General features: G+C 38.1%; 2 protein-coding genes across 3 annotated transcripts; both read left to right on the forward strand.

Annotated features, from left to right (window-relative positions):
• Positions 1-308: 308 nt before the first annotated feature.
• Positions 309-8,562, forward strand: LOC143896817 (uncharacterized). 2 transcript variants are annotated; one of them, XM_077404880.1, is made up of 12 exons: positions 309-958; positions 1,585-2,452; positions 2,852-2,940; positions 3,013-3,213; positions 3,293-3,332; positions 3,578-3,813; positions 3,917-4,089; positions 4,181-4,642; positions 4,757-5,079; positions 5,177-5,280; positions 5,417-6,727; positions 6,797-8,562. In XM_077404880.1, the coding sequence occupies exons 1-12, from the start codon at positions 839-841 to the stop codon at positions 6,983-6,985; spliced, it is 4,116 nt and encodes a 1,371-aa protein (XP_077261006.1). In that variant the 5' UTR covers positions 309-838; the 3' UTR covers positions 6,986-8,562. The 2 variants fall into 2 exon arrangements, with proteins under 2 accessions (XP_077261006.1, XP_077261007.1); XM_077404881.1 differs by lacking the exon at positions 3,293-3,332 and having other exon boundaries at positions 3,574-3,813.
• A 419-nt stretch (positions 8,563-8,981) lies between these two features.
• LOC143896824 (lysosomal Pro-X carboxypeptidase) lies at positions 8,982-13,684 on the forward strand. The gene is made up of 7 exons (XM_077404907.1): positions 8,982-9,288; positions 10,061-10,201; positions 11,275-11,555; positions 12,042-12,199; positions 12,262-12,434; positions 12,569-12,918; positions 13,154-13,684. Exons 1-7 carry the CDS (start codon positions 9,100-9,102, stop codon positions 13,344-13,346), a joined length of 1,485 nt encoding a protein of 494 aa, XP_077261033.1. The 5' UTR covers positions 8,982-9,099; the 3' UTR covers positions 13,347-13,684.
• Positions 13,685-13,771: the final 87 nt, after the last annotated feature.

A 13,771-nucleotide genomic window follows, 5' to 3' on the forward strand; every position in this document is an offset into this window, starting at 1 on the left:
TTATTTATAATAATAGAGTTTCATTATTTTATGGTCAAACAGAATAAATTTTTGATAACAATTAAATCAAAATTGTTGCTGTTATATTGCCTGCAATGGAAGAAATAATATAAGATTCGAAAACATTTGAAGATTATATTTTTATTAGATATATATAAATATATTTAATTAAAAATACTAATAAGCTAAACACTCTATCCTCTCTAGTTATTTCAAGAAGGACGTTCGAAACTGGAGGCGCTAAATGGGCGGTCGCGCTCTAGTGATAGCTGGTGATAACTGTCAGCGGCGGAGTCGAGAGTCGAGCCAATCGGAGTCGAGCGACGGTCCGCGGGAGCCCATTTCCGCGTACGGGCAATACGGGCCTCCCGTACGTATTACGATATATCGCTTATTGATACCGCCCGCGCGCGAGACCGACTCTCCGCGGATTGTTTACAAGCGCGCGCGCTCCGAGGATTCTCGCGTATGTGCGCGGTAATATACGCGGCGGCGTGGGGTTCGAGTAATCGCGCGCAGCAGCGTCCGCAGCAGCAACACAGCCGCGGCATTCCGCAAGCCGCCCGTGAATTCCCCGCGAGGGATGTGCGCGTTGCGACGCTTACCCTCCAGTAACCCCCGTCGTCGCGACGCGATAGCGGGGCCCGCCGCCACCGTCACCGCCCGCGCCGCCGCGACGTAATATACCGTGTGTACGCACCGTGACCCACTTGTTGCGTCTAGGTTATGTTATGGCGTTATAAACAAAAATATGCTGCGCACAATAGACGCGTCCGTGTCCGTGAGAGCCGTGAGTCCATCGTGAGAGCCCGGCCACGAGCGAGAGCTAGCCCGGGGCATGGAGGCGGGCCCGGGGCTGAGCCTGTTCCAGGGCTCGGAGAGCATACAGCTGAACACGGTGGCGCAGAGACTCGAGGAGGACGAGGAGCAGGAGGACAAGAGGCGACTCAACGAGGAGGTAACGCCGCACGTTTTCCCCCGCGTGGAGATGAACCTGTCGGACTGGAAAGATATACTCGCGCGGAAATCCTTGCCTGCGGATATCTCGCACGAGGATGACCGTATTGTTGCGTTGCATCGCGCGGAGAAGGTGGAAATCGATGAGCAAGGCCCACCAGTAGTAGTATTTTGGCGCGGAGAAATTTTTTCGAGATATATACCGCTATCCTCTATGCTAGGAGAACAATGTATGGGACTCCCCGTGTAGAGTGTATAGAAGATTCTTCATCCGTTGAGCAGTTTTATTATTGATATGGAAGAGAGCGGATGAAAAGTTTGTTATGCTACCGCATGATTTTATCACCAGAAAAATTGATATATCATGATATATTAACGTATATGATACACCGACATCGTGATATATCGATACATTAAGATACATTGACGTATGGCACATATTGTCCTACACGATAGGAGAAATTATGTATAAAATTGCATGCAATCTTAAACCGTGATCAGACTACGGATGGGGATTGAGATTATTTTATATTAGAATTATATATATTAGAAGATTTTTACTCTTTTTGCAATAAAAGGAAAGGAGCATAAAACAAAAAGAATTTAATGTATTTGTGATTCTTTCAGATTCAGGATCGCCTGAACAAGGAGTTTGACGATTTGGAAAATGACGACGACGTCAGTTCCATCAATAGCAGTCATTATCAGAATGACGACACCAGAGACACGATTGACCATACCGATACGACGGTTAACTCTGGCCTGGACTCGGTTACGCCTGCCAAAGGTCAGGTGCATCTGCAGAAGGAATTTGGTGTTTACGATCGCGTGGATAATCTGAACAGTTACGATCGCGATGTGATAACGAATCATAGATCCGACTCCGAGACCGGCGGTGGGACCACGCAGTCCGACCTCGATTTGTACAGGCAAACGGGGACGCCGTACGGTAACAACAGATTCAACGACAGCAACAACACCGTGTTGAATACGCCGTACGAATTAGCGAAACCGCCAACCGGATATCCCCGCAAGATGCACCCGCAGGCGGCCGAGGAGTGTACGTTCGGTGAGAGTTATCCTCACAACTACGAGACCCCATCCAATCATTACAATACTCACGTACCCAGGAAATACTCCAATAACGGTATTAACGACGCGTATGAAAATAATGTACAAAGTAAGCAGATTCATGAGTTTGGCGGAGGCGACAACGCTACCTCGGATCACATGAATCATTGCTATAAGACTAGTCCGAATGGCAGGCCAATAGACGACGACGCGGCATACAAAACGGCGGAGTATGATAGCAAGGAGCAATTGGAAATAATGTATATGGTCAGAATGAGGGAGATCAACCGCTTGACGGAAGAGCTGCAGCAGTTGCAGCTGGAAAAGGAGGACGAGAAGAGTCAAATGAGCAGGCAATTGATGCTGTTACAGGCGGAAGTCGATAGGACTAACATATCGAGGAATCAAGCGCAAGAGGCATTGGGTAAGGAAAAGATCGTCAAGTCCTTTAAAACTTTCAAGAAAATACTGACATTAATTAGCATTATTGACGATATTATCAAACAGTCTTCGTCAAAGTAATATTAATTTAACATTTTGTACGCTTAGAGCAATATAATATCACGTTGATATTACGATTTACATTGATATTATTATGAATGTGGATTTCCGAAATATAAATTATCGTTCTTTTATACTCTTTTGCTCATATCCTTCAACTCTCTAATCATCCGTTTATAAAACTGAGGCATATATGGAATGAGAATCGGGATCGAACCAGAATCCACTGATTACAAGCTGACGCTTTCACACAGAGCCACGTGCCATCCCAACAGGGTGACGTTTATTTTGTCAATTTATTTGGAGTCTTTAATTTTTTTAGTTGATGCCAAGGCCGAGATAGTTGATCTGCAAAATCAAATGAAATCTCTGGAAGAGAGGAATGTGGTGTTGGAAAAGACAAATCACAAAGTAAAATACATATTTATATTCTATTCTTATTGATATTAAATCCACCAATGTTAAAAAAAATTGTTTTTATAGATAACGGAAGAACTAAATATCGCAAGGAGCTCTGTCATGGATTTGCAACAAAAGATTGCTGTACTGGAAAGAGTACAGGTATTGCAAACGAATGACAAGACACACGAGAAGTTTTTGAAGCAGGCGCAGGAAAAGCACGCGGTAGAGATGAAAAATATGCAGAGGCAGATAGACGTTCTTACGGAAAAATTGAACGATAAGGTATTATCAAATTCTTTGCTTGTAAATTATAGATACATATTTCACATACGTATCCTCCCTATAATCATATTTGCCGTAGCTGCTCAATAAGGATATTGGCAACAATAATGTTTGGGCAAGTCTCTGTTGATTATTTTTGTAATTACACAATTGCAAAAAAACTATTTTTGATCTTTTTTTATAACTTACATTTCGACACAGTTTTTTATATGCACAGATTTGGTAAAATTTTTAGAGCCGTTTAGACGTTTAATTTTTTTTAATTATAATAAACTTTCATTTTTCTTTTCGTATAATTCATAGATTGAATTTTGTTTTATTTAATTTATATTATTTAATTCTTATATATATATATAATAGGAAGCATCATGTGTCGCGCTTCAACATAAATTGGATGATGCACGAAGAGAACATGAAGCTCTTATGGTAGAGAAGGGTGACACCATGAATCGATTGGCGCAAGCATTGCAAGACAGTCAAACTCAATGTGGCGATCTCATGGCCACCAGTAACGTTCAGCAGGTGATGCAGTTGCAAGCGCAAGTGAAAATGTTGACTCAAGAAAAGAAAGAACTGCATAAAACCGTACAAGAGTTGCAGGTAATTTACAAAATTCTACGCCAATTTTTTGGAATATAGATTACGTTAACTATGAGAAATTGATTTTTTCGATGAAATTTTATATTATATTATTTATTTGTAGAATAAACTGGAGCAAGTTAAATGTGACGTAGCGCAATACGATTCGTTATTGGCTACTACTCTGGAGGATGAATCCGACTCGATTAGACAGATGAAATTAGGTGAACTTTATAATAAGTCAAAAACGAAACCTGTTGATGACATTACAAATAAGTTGAGAAATGAATTACATAGGTAAATGTCATTTAAATATATTTCTCTTCATTTCCTAATTAAATATGATGTTATCTTGTTAATTTTTCAATGCACTACTATTTTTGTTTAGATGTTTGGCTGGTCAAGCTGTAAAGAGAAAAGAAATAAACCGCTTGGAGAATACTCTATCACAAAAAGAAAAGGAGTTAAACAAAGCTTTGACATTAGCTGACACATGCCGCCAGGAAGCGGCACGGTATGCCAAACGAATTAACGAATTGGAGCAAGAATTGAAATCTGTATTAACAGACGAGGCCATGAAAGCAGATGCTAAAATACAGAAACTCTCGGATCACTTGAATGACGTGAGGAAGCAGTGTGAGTTGTTACGCGATGAGAAGATTAATTTGGAGCAGAAATTAGAGGAGGCTGTAGCTGTTAATCAGGAGGAACTTAGAAAGATGCATCAGGAGACTATGGAGCAACAAGAAAAGGAAGCTATCGATGAGTATAATAAAGAGTACCTGGAGATACATGCTAAAGCCGTGGAGAGAGTGAAGCAAGAAGCACAGATGGAAATAGTACAACTATCGTAAGTATTATTTTTGTAATAGCTTCCAATCATTATTTATATAATTTGATAAAAATGTTATCGATAAGTATTGTTGATAATGTACATGTGTACAAATGGAATTTCTATTTCTAGTGTACAACTAGAGCAAACGCAAAAAGAGTTAAACCGTGTAAAAGAATTGTACATAGATGTATGCGGAACGAAAGAACAATTAATAAACGAGCATAAAAATGAAATTCAAACGCTGAAAAATAAATATGCTGCAATGGAATTGCATCAGAAAGACGTAGAGAAGTTGGAAAGCGAATTACAGACACAGGTTAAACTGTGTGATAGGTTGACTAAGGAATGCGAGGATTTCAAAAGTAAAATAATCGAATTGGAAAAAGATCTGGTGCACGAAAGAAGAAAAAAGGAGGATCATGTAAAAAAAATACATTTAGAAATAGAAAGAGGTAGGTATAAAGTGGGAGGCGAAATATCTTGTATGGAAAGCTTCAATAAATGTTGCAAAGAAAGTTTGTTTTAAATTAATCAATATTTTATTTCAAGCGAAAGAAGAAGCGTTACACGAACTAAGAAATGCGCACCCGAATCAAGAAATAAGTTTTCTTCTGCCGGATCATTGTTCTGAACATTTAGAAAAAATTAATCAGGTATGAAATAAATCTTTTACAAACTTTTCAAAACTTTGAAATCGTACGAAAAGTTGTTATATTTGAGATTCAATTATATTTTATTGAAATATCTGTTCTTTATGCTTACGAATAATATTAATCCGTTTTATTATAGTTGGAGGAAGATTGCAAACGCTTGGAAGAGAAACTTCAAATCGCTGTGCAAGAACAGAAAAAATTATCTGATTTTCAAACCGAATTGAATGATGCTAAATTGAAAATAGCACAAATGGAGATCACGCAGGAAACGTGGAAGAAGAAATACGAGAAAATTGCCAGTGAGAGAAAGGATCTTCTCGCAAAAGTTTCTAAATTAAATTTGGAAATATTAAATTTGAAACGCACCGCGAAGCTGGAAGATTCGGATGATGTAAAGTTAAAAATTGCTCGGTTTCAAGCGGAGAACGAGACACTGAAAAATCAATGCGATAGTCTGCTCAGTGAGAGAAACACTTGTAAAAAGAAGATCTCTGAACTAGAAACAGAACTCTTTGACATGAGAAAGAAAGTTGGTAGCTTCGAGGGAAAATTACGGAAAAGCGGTGAAAATACATTAAATTCGAAGAGTGAGTTGGAGAAGGAACTTTCGCGTTACAAAGATATAGTCGCACAATTATCCAGGATAAATAACTCGAAAGAGGGACGCGCGAACGAATCAGCGGCGCTGGAACAGAGGATACAACAGCTCGAGCAGGATCTACGAAGCAAAGACGAAGAACTGGGCAGACTGTTAAAAGATTTCGAGAGGATAAAAGACGAGAGAGATCAGCTGGTGATGAAATTGCGAAATCAAGCCAAGCAATTCGAGCAATATGTCAAGAGCCAGAATAAAATGTCTATGGAATTGAATCTGTCTCCTCGTAGTACGAGCGATAGTACGGACTTTCAAAAAATGAGAGAGATCATGGCGAAAGAAGTGCGGGAAGAGATGGAGCAGGGAGTAGCGAAGGAGCTCAGAGGAATCGGAGAGCAGAATAGAAAGGAGCTGGAAGAGTTGGAGGGAAAGTACAAAACTACTATATTAGAATTGCAAAAACAGTGCAGCGAGAAGGATCGGCAGATGGAAACTCTGCAGAACAGGATACTGGCTGAGAAGATGGAGGTCACTCAAATCATAGGAAGTAAGCTAAAGATGTACAACCAAGAGTTGCAAGAACGAAGGCTGCACATCGAGAAACTGAAGGAGGATTTGAAGATGAAGGAGAATCAAGTTGAGGAGGACAGAAACTACATGACCGAGATAATGACTAAATGGATCGCTGAACTAAAAGAGAGCCAAGCTAAGGAGAAAGAGAAAGACGAGGAGATACAGAAGCTGAAATCTACCGAGAAAAAATTTAACAGTGAGCTCAAGAGGTTGCTGGACAAACAGAAGCATGTGAGGAGCAAATATCAAAAAGCGAAACAGACCGCGGACAATTACAAGGTGTGTATACGAGAACCAGCATTTATTGATTATTTTTCTATAAAGGCGTATGACGTGTTCGAATTTTAGAGATACGCGGAGGAGAATCGGGAGTTTCTGTCGCGTGAATGTAAACGTATTGAGGAAGGATACAAAAAGGCCATCAAAGAAGCACAACAAAACTTTCGGACGCACGACGAGCAGTACGCCACGAAAGCCAAGAAACTCGAGCATCAGCATGCAGAAAAAATGAAACAAATGACTGAAGTACAAAGATAAATGTTGAAGTACGTACTAAGTATTCTTTAAATATATGCAATAGCTTTCCTCCGGCTAAGATAAAACGGTAGTTACAGAGGCTAGATACCTTCTTCGTCTTTAATTTAAAGCACATTATTGTACAACGGTTTATTAGTGAAGATTTATGTTAGGGACCAATATACGTGTAAGTAAATACAACAATACCGGTAAAATTATTACCGCGTTTGCTTGCCAATCTCGAGTCTCGACAAAGCGGCGGACGCTAATGTAGCTCTAAAGCTATAAACATCTCAAGTACAATCTAATTAATCATAATATAATGATATGCATATTATTAGTCGGTAGGAAGAAATCGTTTTTATATTAACCAGTATCCCGTACAATATAGTGTCTCTATTCTGGAAAATTATCGGGACCGAACTATCTCTTTATTCTTTCTTTCTCATTCTATATCACGCGGTCGTGCAACAAATATGTAGAGAAAGAGCGGCGCAAGAGAATTCTAGTTTACACAAGGACGACTGTTCCAGAATAGAGAGAGACCCGCGATAAAGGGGAACAGAATAGAGATGTTCTATTGTATCACTATTTTATAAATCGTCTGCGAGGCGAAACGGTTACACGTCGCGAACAAAAGGAAAAGCTTTAGTCACATGTTTCCGCTGAGCATTATTATGACATAATATGCAAGACTGGATCTCTCTGTCGGATCTTTCCCTCTTTTTTCCTCTTACGAAAGTAAGCGCGATAAAGAGAGAAAATCAAAACCATAGACTTTAAGAAAAACAATTTTCATCCTCCCTTTGTCTTTCTCTTTCTCTCTCTTTTTCTCTCCCGCGTAGCGAATTGAAAATTATCTCGTTGCTCTCTATCAACGTTTATTCTCGAGCATAATGGCTTCTGTTTATATTTCGTGCCTACGGCGCGCTTGAAGAAGCAGGAATGATATCGAAATTGTACAAAGTATAACTTTTAGAAACTTGTTTTGTATATGACATGTCTTGTAATTAGACGAAGTACGGATTGTATTAAATTTTGTAGCGCGTTAGATAGCGGACTGATTGTGAGTAACAAAATCTCCTTAATCTTAAATGATTTAAAAATTACATTTAAATAACAATTAGATCTGAAGCGTAAGTTCGTATCTTTTTCCCCCCGAAAATTTGACGAGAAATTTATTCGCCATCGAACGAACAAATTCGATGGCGAAGCCAAAATTCGATCAACTTTCCCCCTTCTCTCCTCGTTTCTCTCTTTCTTTCTCTCTATCTGTCGATTTACTATTTTTATATTACTATAATATTTTATTACGCAATTGTGTGCAATCTCAGTGAATGGCCAATTACGTATCGGCTTGTAAGAATCGCGGAGTATAATATAAATCAAATCCCTGTGTATATCTCTCGTAGTGAAGATCTTGGTAAGATTATTGACCGGCATCGATGCGTCGCATGTCGTAAAATAAGTAAACATTAGTTCACCAGTGTCGCAACTGGATATAGACAAGTATTATTAATATTAATTAGTTATTGTATTTTTGTATGTAGAGTGAATTAATTTATTTTTTGTAATAAAGAATTTATGTCGCTGTCGAAGTGTGTGTGTGTGTATTGTCGTTGCATTACTTTATTCCGACAATCTTTCTTTTACGTGTGAAAAAAATTCGTAACGTTAACGTTAAAACTTAAAAATTTATAGTACATATATAAAAGAGAAATTTTACAATATGCAAAAATTATTTATATTAATTATAAATAATTATATATAATAATAATTTATAATTAATTATAAATTATATTATAAATAAATTTAAGTTTGTAAATTTTTTATATATATAAAAGAAGATTGTATATAATTAAAAGAATACATATGTAATCTTATTTTACGTTTTAACGTTACAAATCCATTTTACGAAGATACAATACATGTTCGTAAAACGGCGCAACGCGACGAAGCAGATACTGCCGGAGCCGACTCGTTCCTTCCGCGACACCCCGTATACGCCGAGTTGCGCAGGACGCAGGTCGAAAGCCGGACAGAGTGGAGCCGGACGGAGCGGAGCCGGAGCATTCTGCCGAGAGTCGAGAGAGAACACTGTTCAGTTCGAACGCGGACCTCCACGTGATTGCATTATGTGCTTACGGACGTTGCTGCTGCTCTGTGCCGTGGTCGCGCTGTGCCGGTCGACGGTCCAGCTGACAACACCTCGAAGTCCTCCAAGTGAATCCACGGCGAGCCGGGCCGTCAATCATGACCATGACGCGCCGTCGTCACCGCGAAACACCCGATATAAATACGAGATCAAGACGCTCGACGTGCGCGTGAGTCGTCGCTAATTTTTTCTACCGTTTGAAAAAAATGATTAATTGTACCGAAATTATGCCACTTGCGAGATAATTATTGCTATAATTTCTATTAATTATAAATCACACTGATAATTAATTGTATTATATATTAAAACACGCGGTGACTCACGCTGAACTTTCCATTCACGCCGTTTAACATTTTCAATGTAAACATACACCATTACAAAATATTTCATAATATATCATTGATCGATTCATTATACATATATGCAATTAATGTATGTACAGCATAGATATATTGACATTGTAGTGCATACGGCCTGAATGTACAAAAACTGCGCGGAACGTGTTAACTAATAATTACTAGACATTGGATTTTTTATGCAGAAATTTATTATTGGAAAAATATGTTTTCTATATATTAGATTTTATATTTTTTAAATGTCATATTTCTAGGCACGCTGAAAACATGCAAAAATATATAAATACTCACAAAATATGCAAACATGTACAAAATATACAAATATGCACAAATATGCGCAAAATATGCATAATCAAATAAATAAATATGCATTTTTAGAATGCTTTTTCGATAAGACAGAATTCTCTTTTGATCTTACTTCCCAATCTGCTTTCTAAAAAAATATGCAGTTTTACATAAAAATCCGATGTCTAGTTATTACTAATTTCTGTTAAATGCAAAGCTGATAATTATCAAAAGTAGCCGTTAACGTCAATGAAAGTAAATTCGATTGCTGTTGGTAATTTTACGATACGTTTTCTCCAGGTGGATCACTTCAGTTTCGCCGTACAGGACACTTTCAAATTGAGATATCTCATAAACGACACTTGGCGAAAAACGGAGAACCCCCCTATATTCTTCTACACCGGGAATGAAGGCAGTATCGAAATTTTCGCAGAGAATACGGTAAGAGCGGTCAGCTGTTTATGCGGGCACGATTATTGGCTGCGTTCGGCCGAACCTCCGCTTAGCGAAGCGAAAGGTGTAGCAATTGAATGTGATTAGTTATTACCTTTGGATCCATCCAATTATATACACTTAATTGCTACCTTTTGCTTCGCTAAGCAGAGGTTCGGCTGAACGCAGCCATTGATACGCTATATCGCCTTATCAGCTTAATTAACTGCACATTTGACTTAACTAACCCGCGGACATTTATCGTAATGCGATATCGCGTTAACAAACACATTTCTAAGATTATCGAGTATCCTGTAATACATAAATATGTTAAAAAAAAATTGTAGGAAAAACTTTTGTTTAATATTACTTTAATATATCTTTTTTTTTACAAAAAAATTGTAAATAAAATGTAGAATAGTTAATATCATTGATAAAATACTGAAATAAAGTTAATAATGTAAGGGGAGTAAGAGCCACTCGTTAAATGAGACACTCTATAATAGTCAGGATTTATTATAAACTGATACAGAATCCGTAAAATCGAGAACGACTGTCTCTCTTACGGCGATCGTTGCAGGTGAGTTGTAGGACCTGTTCGCCCGCTGCCGGGCCGCGTTGCTTCTTTAACAAAAAAACTATCTAACAAAAGACTAATGCTCTTGTCGCGAAGCGGGCACGAAAATATTCCGCGACCGAAGATCGATTTGTTACTATGCCGCATTATACTACAATAAAATACTTGATAAAGCGTAGAATAGAGATTGCAGAAAAAAGACTGTATATAATATTTAACAAATAAGATTCGTTCCTATGTTTTCTTCTTCGTTACATCAATTCAAAATAAATTCATCATGATTTAATTCTAATTGATTAAATTATGATTATATCAATCGAGATAACCGATCCATATCTTTCGTCTTATGAAATAAATCTCAAAATTAAAGTTAATATATTAAATTAGCGATGAGAAAGTTGCAAATTGTAAATCGACCGAATATTTCATAAAATATCCAGCTTTTAGCCTTCTGTGCGTTGCCCCATTTCGATTCTTTAAGAACGAGCGTGATATATTCTGGTAGGGCTTCCTATGGGAAATCGCACCGCAATTCGGCGCGTTGGTAGTATTCGCCGAGCACCGTTACTATGGCGAATCGCTGCCCTATGGGAACCGGTCCTTCGCGGATCCGCAGCATCTTGGCTATCTGACGTCTCAGCAAGCTCTAGCCGATTACGTGGAGCTTATCGGGCATCTGAAGTCGCAACAAGGATATAAGCGCAGCCCAGTCATAGCTTTCGGTGGCTCGTACGGTGGTATGCTCAGCGCTTGGATGCGCATGAAGTATCCTCACGTTGTTCAGGGGTATGTATTATCGCAGGACGCGATAGCGCGGTATCTTGTTTGTATGACTATAAGAGCATTGATAGGGGAAGATATATATGTATCTAATCATATAACTATCTTAATATTAAATATACCTGAATATGTATTTATTCTATATTTAAAGATCGGTGCTGTGTCAGTGTGGATTATATTTCATAGCTCGATTTTGCTTCCCTTCTTAGAATTAAATACTGCGATGTAATAAATCCATAGGAAAAAAATGCGAAAAAGATTAAAAATAAGAGAATTATCTTGATATTCTAGAGAACTACATATTTTGATATTCAAAACTCTACGTATGTGTATATAAATATAATAATATATGTATAATATGAGGCAAGATATGTATGAAGTAATATTCTTTATCAGCAATAGTACGCATTCGTTTGAACAGCAACTTATCGCGCGTTAAACATATAATATTACATATATAATATTAAACAATATTATTTTGATGCGTTGCAGAGCGATTGCGGCCTCCGCACCGATCCTGCAGTTTACGGGCATTGTGGAATGCGAGGCGTTCGCTCGGATAGCAACCTCGGACTATCGCGCCGTGAATCCAACGTGCCCAAAGCTTATCCGGAGGGCGTGGAGTACGATTAGCAATGTGACTTCAAATGGTAACGAAACAGTACTCCAATAATCCGTCAATTCTCTTATTTTTGCCGTTCTTATGTTTTAGACGAAGGCAAAAAGTGGTTGTCAAACAATTGGAAACTGTGCGAGCCGCTGAAAACTGCGGAGCATGTCAAGACGCTGAAAGATTTCTTGCAGGAGGTCTACATAAACCTGGCCATGGTCAATTATCCGTACGAGGCTGACTTCTTGGCGCCGCTACCGGGTAATCCAATTAACGTGAGCATTTCGAATGTTATAATCGTAAACTTTCCTTCACCTATAGAGATTCACCCATAGAATAATTATATATTTCAATCAAGATCAATTTGAAGATTCCAAAATTGATAATTTAAATATTTATTATCGCTCAGGTTTTCTGTCAACATCTGACAAATGCATCGTTGACGGGAAAACCGCTGTTATCAGCACTTTACCGAGCTATCAGTGTATATACAAATAATACCGGTAAAACGAGCTGTATTTCCATGAATGCGGCACCGGGTTTGGACGCCGATCAAGGATGGGGTTATCAGTCGTGCACGGAAATGGTGATGCCAATATGTACCGATGGCATCAACGATATGTTCGAGCCGGCGGAGTGGAACATTGGAGATTATAATAATACCTGTTTCAAAAGATATTCTGTATCATCACAACCTTATCTAGTTTGTGAGCAATACGGCTGCGAGAATTTTACCAGCGCAAGTAACATAGTTTTCAGGTATATGAAAAAAACGATATCTATAAACAAATATCTGATCTTCTCGCATCTTTTGTACGTGAGCCTGTTTCCAATTTTATTTTCCATATTTTGTTCCTATTTTATATTTTTAATTTTATACCTTTATTCCTAGTAATATGAATCTTTTTACATTTCTACTTTGATTACTTTATTTTAATTTTGCTTCTACATTGCTTGTTCGCCAATAAACTCAATTCTTCCTTTTATTTTGCAGCAACGGATTGCTGGATCCATGGACGAGCGGAGGTGTGCTGCGTAATTTATCCGAGTCGGTAATTTCGATATTGATGCCAGATGCCGCTCATCATCTCGACTTACGAGCGACTAACAGTAAAGATCCGTACAGCGTTCTGTTGACGCGTAAGTTCCATCGGTACTCAATTACCAAGTGGATCGAAGAATATTGATTAGGAAACTTTTAAAATTATGTGTAATGAAAGAAGTTCGCGAGATTATCCAATTAACTCGCCTGTACCCCTATTCTGTAACTCTTAACGACAGTGTCGGTATCGTTATGTTTTGTCGTTGCACAAGTATACTATGGAAAAAAAGCTGCGCAACACTATCGTTATGAGCACATAACGACGCATAACGAGTTACAGAATCGCATTACTTGCTGGTTGAAATTCATTCTCTTTCTATCAATTGTTTTTTTTAGTATTTGTCGCAATAAATTCTCTACAGAGAAATTTAAACAGGATGCTTTTATATATATATATATATATATATATATATATATATATAAGCATCAAAATTATATCAATTTAGAAGGACCAAAACGAATGATGGTATTGTCATGACGATTATAATGATTATGAGCCAGTTAGGTTGA

Source organism: Temnothorax americanus, unplaced genomic scaffold (assembly GCF_048541705.1).
Source record: "Temnothorax americanus isolate GAGA-0224 unplaced genomic scaffold, ASM4854170v1 Scaffold2, whole genome shotgun sequence".
Taxonomy (NCBI): Eukaryota; Metazoa; Arthropoda; class Insecta; order Hymenoptera; family Formicidae; genus Temnothorax; species Temnothorax americanus.

Bases quoted from the DNA above. Each gene is read 5' to 3' on its own strand.
- LOC143896817 (XM_077404880.1), top strand. From the start codon at position 839: ATGGAGGCGGGCCCGGGGCTGAGCCTGTTCCAGGGCTCGGAGAGCATA. The intron at 3,333-3,577 runs GTCTCTGTTGAT...TATAATAGGAAG, and splicing joins CAACAATAATGTTTGGGCAA to CATCATGTGTCGCGCTTCAA. The intron at 4,090-4,180 runs GTAAATGTCATT...ATTTTTGTTTAG, and splicing joins TTGAGAAATGAATTACATAG to ATGTTTGGCTGGTCAAGCTG.
- LOC143896824 (XM_077404907.1), top strand. From the start codon at position 9,100: ATGTGCTTACGGACGTTGCTGCTGCTCTGTGCCGTGGTCGCGCTGTGC. The intron at 10,202-11,274 runs GTAAGAGCGGTC...ATATTCTGGTAG, and splicing joins AAATTTTCGCAGAGAATACG to GGCTTCCTATGGGAAATCGC. The intron at 11,556-12,041 runs GTATGTATTATC...GATGCGTTGCAG, and splicing joins TATCCTCACGTTGTTCAGGG to AGCGATTGCGGCCTCCGCAC.